At 33.5% G+C, this 14,460-nt stretch overlaps 1 protein-coding gene across 1 annotated transcript; it reads right to left on the reverse strand.

The window, feature by feature from the left end:
• Positions 1-8,778: 8,778 nt before the first annotated feature.
• LOC129949487 (hydroxymethylglutaryl-CoA synthase 1) lies at positions 8,779-12,089 on the reverse strand. The gene is made up of 2 exons (XM_056060985.1): positions 11,741-12,089; positions 8,779-11,160 (listed from the first exon to the last, which is right to left on the reverse strand). The coding sequence occupies exon 2, from the start codon at positions 10,808-10,810 to the stop codon at positions 9,428-9,430; it is 1,383 nt and encodes a 460-aa protein (XP_055916960.1). The 5' UTR covers positions 10,811-11,160; positions 11,741-12,089; the 3' UTR covers positions 8,779-9,427.
• Positions 12,090-14,460: the final 2,371 nt, after the last annotated feature.

Here is a 14,460-nt window from a genome sequence, read left to right on the forward strand (position 1 = left end):
CGATATAATTTATCTATTTTGACGAAAAACATGCAAAAATTAAAGAATATCAATTTTAAATGAAACACAGCGGCGTTTCGTGTCGATAACCCTCAAGTTCAAGGTAAAGTCAATTCCTACGAAAAATTCAATTTATAAGTCCATTTTTGATGATCCGCTAAAATTAAATATTCAGTGCAAACAAAAGTAGGAAATACATTTAAATGCATTCAGTTATACTAAAGCATTCACACTTTGCTTGAATAAAACATGCATACGCGTGCTATACATTTTAAAAACATCAGGCAGTTGATTTTAAAATTGATGGGAATCTCATCCGTTTTAGCAACGTTTTAAACTAAAAACACCAGTTTTTGCAATAACCTATTAGTTCAACTGAATGCTTCTAAAAGTTGAGACTAATGAGTAATGATCGTCTCAAATGTTCTAAGTCCTCCTAAACTTACTTCAGACACAAAACTTAATGATTTACTTATTATTATTAAGTTTAAAATTTTGCTGTTGGATCAATCAAAATTAAATCAAATTTAAAATTAATTTCTTTACTTCCTCTTTTATTCATTGCGTGGTCGTTTTTCTACATACATACATAATGTACATATTTATAAATTCACATTTAGTTAGGGTAGTATCCAAGTTGTCCGAAATGGTGCCTTGACTCTTGTCAGGAGTTCTCCAAGGGTAGTTCCTGTTATGAAAAGTGCATCCAGATTCGGCCTACAAAATCTAGGCCCCTCTATTTCAAACATTACTCACTGACAGCAATGTTTGAGATTTATAACAATGCCCTTGTTCTAGAAATGATACTACCTGCAGCGTCACCAATTTGTATTTTATTAGTTAAGGCGAGAAAACCCAAAACCACTTATTAAATGTAACAAATCAAGCCTAACATAGGCGAACCAATCTCTAAATTTTGCAGGGCTAACTTTGTAAAAGACGTGGCCGAAAAAGTGTGTTGTGTTTAATAAAGTAACAACAAGAAAAAATGCATCTTTTAGTTATGGAAACATTAAATAAACGGTTAACAAAGTTAAACTGACACAGCCTAACAAAAATACTTACTTGGGAAAAATGGACGGAAAACAATGTTATAAGTAGGTAAATAATGCATAGGGCTTTACGAAAAGTTCACCCAAACCTACCTGGGAAAGATAAGACTCCCATACTTCTTTGAAACACAAATACATGTGGTTTCTGAAGCCACTAAAGATTTTTCTTCCTACAATTTTAAAAACAAAAAAATATGTAGACGTATTTATCGATAGCCAAAACGGCAATCAAATGCTTATTCACGATAGTCACAACTGGTAGGGCAATGAAGTAAGGAGCTACGATTACTCAGCGAAATCAATATCATTACATTTCGTTGGGTCCCAGGACATTACTATTTCATCCGTGTCAAACCATAGCATCGATTTTAACTCCAATTGAGAAATTATTGGAAAGATTCAACAAAATTTGTTGGATTTCGAGAAATATATGGCCGAATAACAGGCCCCTATTATCCTAACAAGTCACAACTTAATGGGTACCTAGATGAACATAATAGCTATTAGGTCATCTGAATTTTCAATACCCAAGACTTTTTAAAAGAATACACACAACACTGGAAAACTGTGCAAACAGTTATACCTAATGCTAAATAAGAGAGATACGTAAAACGCCCCGTTCTGGCTGTCCGAAAAAATTAGTACTCGCGTTATGAGAAGCATTATTCGGACAGTTAAGCATTACCCTCGGAAAAGTGCATCTAAATACGACGGGAAAAGTAGATTTTTAAGGACTGAAAGGTTTAATGGAGGAGTGCCAAGAAAAAACCATTTTTTAGTAACGTTAATCGAGAAAAACGCCTTAAGCTCGAGAACTGGTACATTTCGGAGGACCACGATTTTTAGAAAAGGTTACTTTTTACTGATCTAAGTAAATTTAACATTTTTGGATCCGATGGCAGGGGAAAAATATGGTGGAAGGTTAACTGCTGTAACACAATGCGAGATTCGGAGCCGTAGGCGAAGCAGGAGTCGGAATAGCTGTTACAGCTTGTCGTACGTTACCAGAAAGTACGCACACAATAAGTCGTACGACTTTTTGACGTTTGGTATAGATTTAGTTGTATTTTAAAATTATTGATTTGATACTTATCATTTGGTTTGAGTTTGGCTGAATTTTAAGATTATTTAATAAAATGGATTTTGAAAATGAAGATATTATAGTTTTAATAATGTCTATTTTTGAAATGTCGTATATTTATTTGAAATACTATAGTAAAGTTAATACGCGAAGGTGGTGGATGCGACCATTGTTCCAGGAAAGAAATGAAAAGGGGTATTTTGAAACCATTTTTAAATTCATTAAAGAAAGAATGAATCACAGCCAATGGAACTTGTTGTTGAGCTTAGTGGAAAAGCGTTGAAACAAACAACATCACACAAAACACACTTGGTATATTCAACAATTTGGCAATTGCTTTCCATTCCATTCCTTTGATTTTATTATTTATATATAGTGTGCCTGTTTTCCAAATTCCAAAGGACGTCCCTTTCATTGACCGCTTGGATAATTTTTTTCCGATTTATCCATTTTGTATTCTTTAACTTAACTGTTTATTTGATTTAATTTAACTTTTTTTTATTTATTCAAACAACCGCAATGAAAAATATTAATTTAATGTAGAAACACAAACCACGAAATCAAATTTGATGTGCCAAAAATGATAGACGTCAAAAGTATCGTACGTCAAAGTTAAAAGTTGGTCAACTTTTCCGACTCTGGCTGCGGCTCCGATTCCAGTTCCGTCGCGTTGTGTTCGAGCATCTGCATTTGCGTAAGTTTAATATTTTGACAGGTATTCCGGTTACGGCTCCAGCTCCGTCACCATTGTGTTCCAGCAGTAACCAAGTAATGGATTTCATAAATCTTCTTGCTACAGTGAAGCACGGAGGAGTACATGTGATGGTTTTGGTGGCTGTAGCAGCTTCTGAGGTAGGAAGGCTAACTTTTTTTTGGACGAAGTACGGATCGTTTTTGAGTTTGGGTATTTTGGGTGATAATTTGCACGCCTTTAGACTGCTGAATGCTGCACCAAGACAACAACCCCAAACATTCTGCTAAGATTATTAAGGAGTGGCTCGTGTTAAGGGTTTTAAAATAGCTTCATCCACCACCGCAGTCTCTAGATCTTAATATAATGTAGCACATCTGGGATGAACTGGAACGGGGGGTATGGTTATTTAGGAAAAGGGACCAAAATTCACTCAGAACTGCTCTTGCGAATGATTGGTCTTCAATAACTCCCAACGTCATTGAAAATTTAGTTCTTTCTCTGCCTCGAAGACATAAAGATGTTCAGGACTCACAAGGTGGTCCAAAAAAATATTAAATTGATTTTATTTAATTATTTAAAGTTCATTTAATTTTTATCATATGTAAACTTTCGTGTACTATTTTTAAATTTATTCAACGAACTCATCTAAACTAAAAGTGGTAATTTAGCAGTTTTGAGCGGGATACCGACAAAATCTCCAAAAACAAAATCTCCACACTTTTAAAAATCCACAAATTCATTATCCCCAAGTACAAAATCTCCAAAATTAAAATCCCCAGGATCTAAATCCAAATCTAATTTTTTCAAACTCCATCAATGGATGTTTGTTTTCATCATTTGAGTGTACTTTTCGGAGCTAAGCAACAGTTTAGAAGAATACGACTTTTCAAAATTTTACTTCTGGTTCAAAACCATTTTTTTTGGATGCACCAAAAAAAACTTGAACCCAAATTAATGTCAGTTGCCGATTGTCTAAAATAATTATTTTCCTGGCTCACAAAATATAGTTGAAGCTTGGCTTAGCCGCCTCAAGTGCATTGTGCATTGTAAACTAGTGATTCCAAGCAGGAGGGGCAGCATGCCCCCTTACATACCTAGCTGTTAGTCCACCGTAATATCAACTCAAAACATTATTATTGGAAAAACTTGGCATTGGGATAAATAATGATCGGAAACCATTGCCTTGGGAATGACAAAAATTGGGACATTACATTTTTGGAAAAATGAACATTGGGACACACGGATTGGGAATTTTGTCCTACAATCGAAAATGATAGATGTTGTTACCACAATTAAGAAAATAAGCATCGGTGAAAAATGTCAATTGGAAAAATTGAGCGTAAAAACATACAAAAAGTTAAAAATAAAAAAACAAGTAGTCAAAAGTTGAAAAAATTAAATTTAATTTATATCATATTATGTACTAGAACTATTTGTTCGATTATGTAGTTTATCTAAGAAATATGGTGAATCTGTGCTTAAGGATTTTGATTTGGGCAATTCTGGATTTGGAACTTTTAGTTTTGGGTATTTTGGTTTCGGAGATTTAAGATTTGGGGGTTATGTTTTGGGGATTTTTATTTTGATACCTAACCGTTTTGAGCACTATCCGTAGACTTACGCGACTAACTTTAACATATGTACAGTTGTGTTCATAAAAATAGCAGTGCTGTTCAAATTTTATTAGATTGTCAATTATTTAAATAACGGAAATTCTTACAAAAAAAATTTTACTTGCATCTTACGGTCTTTCGTGTTCATATTAGAGACTTTTAGCTTTAAGTTATAACCTACTTTTCCAGGTGAACACCCATTATTTCATCAAACTCTTTGGATATAGAGTTTTCATAAAAATAGCAGTGCTTTTGATTTTAAAATAAAAAGCGTTAAAAAATCAATTTTATTTTGTTTTTCGTTAAGTGAATATTTTACTATATAAAGTTTTAAGTGTTTGTAACATAACTAGCATAATAAATATTAGCTCAAAAATAAACAAAGGGACGGTCAAGACACTGCACCGAAGAAATTCGAAAACTTATTAGAAAACTGCGTTTGGAGTGAAAAACCTACCAGAATATTCAAGACATCCAAGGCTGCTCACCAAAAATGGCCAGTAACGCCTTAAAATGGCAAAATAAACCGAAAACGCTAGGCCCAACAGGATGACTACTGAAAAAACTGACAAAAAAAATAGTCAGTTAGCAAAACAGAACCCTTTCAGAGGCTCTAGGAAAATAAGAAATGGACTTCAACTGTCTGTTAAAGCTGTCACAATACGAAGACGTCTTTTATAAGCGAAGTTACCATCCCAAAGTCCACGCAAGGTACTATTCTTGACGAAACGGCATGTGGCGAGGAGAATGGAGTTTGTTAAAGCGCATAGAGATTAGACAAAAAAAAAATGTTCTGTGGAGCGATGAAAGCAAAGTCGTCCTCTTTGGGTCCAAGGGTCGTCAAAAATATGTGATGACAAGACCCTAAGATGCAGAAATCGATCCACGGTACACTATAAAAACAGTGAAGCATGGTGGAGGAAAAATTATGATATGGGCTTTTTTTAATATTACGGGGTCGGGCCTATTTACCTTATCGTGGGTATAAAGGATGCAACCGACTATGTGAAAATTCTCGAGGAGGTTATGTTACCCTATGTTGAAGAGGAAATGCCGTTGAAATCCTCTGACCTTATCGAAAATTTGTGGGGGGATTTTAAGAACGCAATTCATAAAGCAAAACCCAAGAATTCCAAAGAATTGTGGGAAGCAGTGCGTGATTCGTGGAACTCAAAATCAGTCGAGAGGTGTCAGGTTTTAGTGGACTGGATGCCACGTAGATGCGAAACAGTCATAAAAAACAATGGTTATGCAACAAAGTACTAGATGTAAGCTAACATTATTTGTATACCTTCATATAACAGTACTTTGTCATGCACTGCTATTTTTATGAACTGTCATATATTTAAAAAAACGGTTTTTACTGTGACAAAGCTAACGGTAAAAAATCGATAATACTTATTTTTTGCTATTATGAATAAAATATTTTAGTTTGTTATTAGAAGTTTAATGAAATATTTTATAACGTTGATATTGAAGGCTTTTTTGTTTTATTTGGGAAGCACTGCTTTTTAAATTCCCATAGGAAGCTATTGTAATGGGTCCGATTTGTAAAATTGAAAATTTTGACATTTCTCGACGTTTCAAGGCCCCTAGAGTCGAAATAAAAGATTTTTAGAAAGAAAGATTTCCGTACGTTCGCGACGTTGTTTTCGTCTTCCATAGCTCAAGAACCAGAAGAGATATCAACTTCGAATAAATTTTGTTATACAGATAATAAAGCAGAAAGATGCAGAAAGGGCTCTCAAGAAAATTGCGTGGGTGGTTTTTTTTCCATAGCAGTTTGAAAAAAGGTGAACATTTTGGTTAACCCTAAATATCTTACCAACCTAAAACGCTAGAGACTTGAATTACATTTTATATAATATATTCTAACGTGATATCAAAGAAATATATTTTTGTTTTTTTTATAAATCAAAAAAACTGAAAAAAAAAATTTGTCACCTCCAAAATTTTACGACTAAAATATGATTTCATCTTCATAACAATTTTGTGCAACAAAAAATAATGTTTTCGACATCCTATAAAATTTTGAGAAAAATCGAATTGACAGTTTTTTTTATAAAAAATAAAAATCTAAAAAAAACTTTACTCAAAGTTGGTAAAAATTGAATTTCGACTCAAATATCTTTTCAAAACCTTGAAATTTAGGATTCAAACTTATTTTATCTTATAAGAAATATTGTTTTCAACATTAGGACAAATTTTGAAAAAAATCGAATAGATAGTTTTTTTACAAAAAATAAAAACCTAACAAAAAATTAGTAAAAGTTGTTAAAAAATGATTTTCGACTCAAATATCTTTTCAAAAATTGTGCATATTGGCTTAAAACTACTTTTATCTTTCAAAAAATATTGTTGTCAACATTCAATAAGACTTTTGAAAAAAAAATCGAATTAGCAGTTTTTTTACAAAAAATTAAAAACCTAAAAAAAATTAACAAAAGTTGGTAAAAATTGATTTTCGACTCAAATATCTTTTCAAAACTTTGAGATATTGGCTTTAATTAACTTTTTTCTTTTAACAAATACTGTTGTCAACATTCAGTAAAATTTTGAAAAAAAGAACGAATTGACAGTTTTTTTACAAAAAATTAAAAACCGAAAAAAATTAACAAAGGTTGGTAAAAAATGAATTTCGACTCAAATATCTTTTTAAAAATTTGAGATAAAAGCTTCTAACTAATTTTTACTTATAAAAAATATTGTTTTCAACATTAGAACAAATTTTGAGAAAAATCGAATTGATAGTTTTTTTACAAAAAATAAAAACCTAAAAAAAATGTATAATAGTTGGTAAAAATTGATTTTTGACTCAAATATCTTTTCAAAAATTGTAAATATTGGCTTAGAACTACTTTTATCTTTCAAAAAATATTGCTGTTAACATTCAGTAAAATTTTGAAAAGAATCGAATTTACAGTTTTTTTTACAAAAAGTAAAAACCTAAAAAAAATGTATAAAAGTTGGTAAAAATTGATTTTCGACTCAAATAGCTTTTCAAAAATTGTAGATATTGGCTTCAAACGAATTTAATCTTATAAGAAATATTTTTTTCAACATTCGATAAAATTTTGAAAAAAATCGAATTGACAGTTTTTTTTACAAAAAGTATAACTCTAAAAAAAAAAACAATACTAAAACTTGGTAAAAATTTACTTTCGACTCAAACAGCTTTTCAAAAATTAAAAATATTGGCTTCAAACTTATTTTACTTCACAGAAAATATTGTTTTCGATATTCAGTTATTTTTATATACAAATCCAACAGTCCGTTTTTTCATAAAAAATAAAATCTACAAAAAATAGTACGCAAATTTGGTAAAAATTGATACGAGTACATATAGACAAACTTTTAAGCAAGACAAATCGACAGACGGGATGGGAAGTTATCAGTGTGGGTCGCATCCCAGCCTCTTTTTTTTATCTTTTAACACGTATTAAGTGCTCTAATGGTAAAAAGTACATTTCTAAAATAACCTGCCAATTTGAATAACAGAAACAAACAAAATAAAACAAAACCTTATAAAAATAAATTGCTATAAGCAAAAGACAAAGTTCAAAATAATTAATGATGAACTGAAATTCGAAATGATTTAAAGTAGTAAACACATCAAAACCCCACTCTCTTAAGTAGATAGGTACTTTCATCCAACGAATAACATAATAATCTTTCCCATGGTTTTATATTTTTGTCTCCAACATTTCACCATACACATTCAAATTATATTAAGTGGATTCAATTTACATAAATAAATGTACTCACATACAAAAATAAATAATATGCAAACATGGGTAACATGTCACCCGAAGAAGAGTTAAACAATTTCGTCTGAAACGACATAATTTATTTATCTATACGTAATCCAATACCTACCTTCAATATTCATAACGACGCGACGAAAACATAACAAATTTTAATGCTAATTTGTTTCTTTTATTATTTTCCCCAAAAATATTTATTTAAACAAAAAAGCTGTTCCCATTTAAGATGATTTTCATATTTTAGTTAAGAAAAATTCAAAATTCAACTAAGCCCAACATAAGTAACAACAAAAAAAAAGAGAAAATGAAAAATTAACAAAATTCCTTCGTCTATTAACAAATTCCAAAGCCCGCAGAGAATGTGAGAAGACGACGAAAAACCGTTAGGCTACACACCTTTATCGACGAAAGAGAATTTTACTACCAACCAATAGATTTCCCTTCCAACGACTTTCTGTAATAAAGAAAAATAAATAATAAATTAAAAGAGAAAGAAATCAAAAACTCGATTTTCTATTTGATTATCAAATAAATTAAATTTTATTTTCACTTTTTTTTTTTGTATTGTTGTTATTTTTAATAAATTCTAGATTTTGTATTCTATACATTATCCACCATTTTATATATATACTTTTTTAAATTTTAAATGTTTTTGTTTTTATTTTATTTTTAACTATTAAGAGCTCCCTACCTAACTACATAAGGTATCAAAATTTTCATTCACTTGTTATATACAACGGTATTTAAAAATATTTGATTTTTAAACTTTGTTTGTTTTTAAAATTCCCGCCCATTCGAATATATAACAAATTTTATAATATTTTTTTTATACAATTAAAAGAAGAAAAATAATTAATTAAAAAAAAAAACATTTAAACTTTTGCACCGTGCATTATTTTTTAAAAATTAAATTTTAAAATAAATTATTGTCAAGAAATTAGAGAAGAATATTATTATTTTCTTTAAAATAAACAAAGAAAATATTTCTATTTTAATAAAATTAATAATTATATTATAATAAATAACCCACGTCACAGGATCCGTCCGTCGTCGTCGTAACGGAAGATTCTGCAACGAATACCCAGAGATTTTTAATTATTGCGATTACGTTTGTTTTTGTGTTTTGATATTCGAAGCTGAATTCCATTCAATCCAAGAACGAACTCTGTGATTTGTGGATTGATACAAAACGCGGCGGTTCGGTTCTTTATTGAGACTTTTTTTTAGTGAACGCCGTTGGAGATTGTTGGTACTCGTTCGTACGTCCTTCGATGCAATTCGTCGACTTCTTTGAGGTAATAAGTTCCAGGGAAGAGTACAGCTGTGCTGCCAGTTGGGGTATAGGGAGCAGCATGGTTGTTCTTCTCACGCACTTCCATCAATTGAGAGAATTCCTCAGGAGAGATTTTCTCTCTAGAATTCAGCATAGGCAGGACATAGTCCAAATTCGAAACGAATTTCTTGAAGATACTAGCATCTTTAGTAACTGAAATTGAATACATCGAAGCAGCCAGCCCAGAGCCATAGGAGAAGAGACCGATGCGTGTTCCGACGAGACTATCGGGTGTTTCACTGACCAGCAGCGAGACTAGACCGGAGTACACTGACGGTGTGTACATGTTTCCCACCTGGCTGGCTAGGAGTAGAGATTTTTTGGTTTTCTTTTCGAAAACATCGGCAAATTGTGTCATGAAAGTCTTCTCGACATCCCGGTCGAAGTAGGTAGAAGCGAGTGTTGAGTTTGAGAATTTTTCCAAGCCCGGGTAGAGAGTTTTGCGTTTGTCCTCGGGCGTCAGGAGGTAGTCATTGAAGACAACTCTAGCTACGGATTTCTGGACTAGTTTGCAGAAGGGTGTGTGGAAGAGCAATGCGTCGAAGTTTTCCAGACCCACTTTGGCTGTGTCAGGATGCTTGGCCTCGAACTTCTTGCGATAGAGTTGATAGCAAGTGTCCAAGGCTGACAGGTAGCATTGGATCGATAGTTTACCATCAACTGTTGGGTATTCTGAGCTCAGATCTGGCTTATAGAAGTCATAGGCGTGTTCCATGTGAGTGGCTCTTAGACCACGGTCGAACACTAGAGGAGCATTTGGTCCAATGAGCATGGCAATAGCTCCCGCTCCTCCTGTTGGTCGGGCAGCTCCTTTCGCGTACACAGCAATATCTGCACACACGGCTAGGGCGAGTCTTCCATCCCAGCTCGACGATTCTATCCAGTTGACAGAGTTAAAGAGGGCTGCAGTTCCTCCATAGCATGCGTTGGTTGTGTCGATACCTTCGATATCTGTGGCTCCTTGGTCGGCAAACAATTGCATCAAAACACTTTTCACAGACTTCGACTTGTCAATGATGGTCTCAGTTCCGACCTCCAAACGGCCAATCTGACTTGGTTTGATGTGGTGCTTCTCAAGCAGACGACTCACCACCGTCAGACAGAGGGAATTCACGTCCTCTCGATCCGAGCAGAAACCCATCTTGCTCTGTCCCAGACCAATGGTGTATTTCCCAGCTGAGGCTCCATCAAATTGCTCCAACTCAGTCTGGTCGACATATTGCGATGGGAATATCACCTCAATTGCAAGGATTCCGACGTTCTCTGGCCACATTTTTTAAATAGTTCTCTCTTTGCTGATAAAGGCACGCGATTTAAGAAGGTAGAAGCAGTTGTCCGACGAGAAACAAGATTTTTGAAACCAACAAAAAAAAAAAACTTTCACCGTTTTGTTGTGACTTGGATTTCGTTGCAAAGGGTTAGTTAAGTTTTAAATTAGTTACGTTGTTAAAAGAAAAAGAAACTTTCTCTCTCTTATGCCAGCAGTAGCAGAATTGAGTTATTCGATTCCCTCTGTCCAGTTTTGCTGCTTCTGTTGCTTCTCTTCGACAAGCGACTCGTTAACTAGGTCGTCTTCGTTTCTTCGTAGTTTATGGTTACAAAAGTCGTTTCACTTTTCTGTGTCTGTGGCCAAAATAAAATAAGAAGAAAAAAAAAGAACTGATTTGATTTATTGATGTCGGAGGAAGAGAAGAAGGAAGAACGATTAAGTAATAGTTTGGGATTTTTTTTTTAAATTTTTTGGTTAGCACTTAAGCTTTCCAAGAATGCCAACTAAGAGTCTTATATTTTCTTGTGAAGCTTATGGGTTTTTGTTTGATTTGTAAGTTCCGCCGCAGAACAAAATAATTTAAAAGGTAAATGGTAAGTAGCGTGAATCTAGGGGTATAGTAGAAGCGGCGACAACGACAACGACGACGATGAGAACAACGTGACCGAATTGAATTGACTCATGCAAACGACTGGCGTGAAATGAAGTTCAATACTAAATTTAACACAAAAAATTAATTTGGTTTAAAGCGATTGCGATTGCAGCTTATTAGTCGTCGTCGTTGTTGTCTTCGTCTCGGTCTCCGGTGAGAAAACAGAAAGCACACAAATGAATGAAATACGGAAAACGACCAGAGACAGAGGCTCCCCAGATGAGAGCCAGAGTAAAGAATATTATTATGGCACCAGCACCAGCACTCGCTAAGCTACTCACCTGCTTCCTATTGATGATTGGGTTGGTATCGTATCGGTTCTACATGTGGTTTATAGTTAGCTTGTCTTCTCTCAGCTCACTTGCCGTTGGAATTTCATTATAAGCCCGACGATTTCATAAAAAAAGAAAAACAAACAGAGAGACCACCGACACGACAATGGAATCAAGAGATTTCTAGTGAATGGAACTTTGACCAGGCTTAATAAAGTGATAGAATTTAAACGGCTGATGACATCGGATGATTCACTTTGCAGGCTGTCACTGTATAGGACAAAAATCTTCTTTTTTTAGTTCGGTATAATTTGTTGATGACAGTTGTAGGCAAGAGGAAGAATAGAAAAACAAAAAAATTGCGTGTGCCGCCCGAGAGGGATGTTGCTCGAAATTGGGTGGCAGAGAGAGAAAGAAATATAATATGGATGACAGCAAATTGGATGACTTTGACGTTTTCTTTTGGTTGTGACGTTTATTGGAAGTTTTATTTTGTATTCAAAGTTTGAGGTGCATTGGTTGAGTTCAGTTGCAGTTAAACTTAAAGATGGTTGGCGTCTAGGTTGGGTTTCAGTCCAGAATAAGTATGGCGACGGGAAGTGTCTGTTAATTTTAAATATTTTTTTGGAAGAAGAAAAAGTGTTAGAATCTTTCCCTTTATTGTAATGTCTAAGCATACAAGTTTGTTTAGAAGTTTTTTATTGTACTTAAAGGCAAGATTGCACAATTGTGGTTTAATTTTGGATTCGTTTTGTAATTTTAACTCATCATTTATGGCGAATATGTTTTCTATAGGGTTTTCCGTTAATGGCTGGTAGATAACTAGACGCGAAAACCGCTAGCACAAAATATAGATTGTGTGTTGAGCTATATGGCACGTAGCACCATCCTGTTAAAACCATATGCTTTCGATAACCATATCATCCAATTCAGGCCACAATAAGTTTTTGATCATTGACCTATAGCGATCGCCGTTCACGGTGATGGCCTGGCCAGCATTATTTTCAAAAAAGTACATCTCCACCATCGCAAAATTCAAACCAAACTGCAACTTTATTTGGATGAATTAGCACCTCGTAAATCTCTTGAGAATTGATTTCTTTCCACTTTTTCATCCAAAAAAGGGCCTCATCGCTAAAGATAATTTTTCTACTAACATAGCGCCTATCTTTGGTACTGGATAACACCCATTCCACAAATTTTGACAGAAAGTAAAAAAAGCAATATGGCTGCCATGAGCTGTCAAATCAACTCGTCCCTGGTGGAAAACTGTATATATTATATACACAGACTGTATTCAATATAAAAGATGTTCTTTGTTTTTAAATTAAAATAAACAAGAAACTAACTTTGTTTGAAAAATAATCTTCTGGCATTCTAATTTAAAATTATTTCTTCCATATGACGTTTACGACTGACTGAGGTTCTATTTTGTATGAATTTTTTCAAAATTTGTGTCCGTATATCGTTTTAGGCATTAAATCAAACGTAACGAGAAACTATTTGTTTCCCCAAAGTTTCCATCAATAAATCAATTGTGGCACGAGCTGTGTGAAATGTTGCCCCCTGTTGTTGAAACCATAACTCCTGCACATCTTTATTGTTTATTTGATGAACGAAAAAATTAGTAATCATTGCTCTATGGTGGTCAACATTTACTGTAACGTAACCAATTATTCCACCAACCCATAAGGCATTCGAAAGAGTCAGTTTTTGTAGATGTAATGGTTTCGCGACATATAAACTTGAGAATTATCATCACTACTGCAGTTTTGCTTGCTGACGTATCCATTCAATCAAAAGTGGGCTTCATTACTTTATAAAAAATTCTAATGAAAAACGGAATCAACAGCAATTCTGTTTTGGACATTTCTAGGTGATTTTTGTAGCTTTTAAAGGTTGTTGCATTCATATACATTTCTTTTGGAATAGCCTGCTATTTGGGCAGGTGTCACTGTCATATTTTACCGTTTGACACTTTATTTCCTTCCAATAGTAAAAAGTGGTACAAATCCTTGGTATATAAAACCTGTAGTCATTGACATATTATACATGGACTGCTACTGGTGTGAATTTTCCATACAAAATTTGAATAAAAATGGTTCCACTTCAAATTAGCTACACTAGCCCTTCCAGGCACAGTGGCAAAAAAGTTATGAAATATTCAGCGACATCTGTTTTTATTTAGTTGAGATAACCTTTTTCTGACATAGAAAGTATTGACATCTAGTATAATTTGTGGAAGACAAACGACATTTTAAATTTCCATTCACAGTGAATACTTTAAATCACTTATCAAGCAGATGCTCAAAATCAAATCACAACACAAAATACACAAACATTTAAGAAAAAAAGAAAGAAGCTCCAATGTCAAGTGTCATAAATGTTATACAATTTTTCCACATAGCCCTCTTTGCGCTAGTGTTTTAGCCGTTAAAAGTGGAACCATCGTGAAGTTGCCTACTAGCAGTCCATGGATAGTATGTTAATGCCTGTAGTACTTTTATCGTTGGTTGTTATGGGGGCGGCCACTGCTACTTGCGTACATACGTACTACGGCAAACATAAACAAAACTAAAGAACTTACTTACAACGACGACACACGCTTCAAAAATACATTTAAGTTTCTAAAATTCACTTAAAAATTATGAAAATTTTCGCAAAACTAACATCTAAAAATGAAATTAGTGGAAAAGTATAAGTTGTTTAAACTAGTTATTTATATTTCG

This window comes from Eupeodes corollae, chromosome 3 (assembly GCF_945859685.1).
Source record: "Eupeodes corollae chromosome 3, idEupCoro1.1, whole genome shotgun sequence".
NCBI lineage: Eukaryota > Metazoa > Arthropoda > Insecta > Diptera > Syrphidae > Eupeodes > Eupeodes corollae.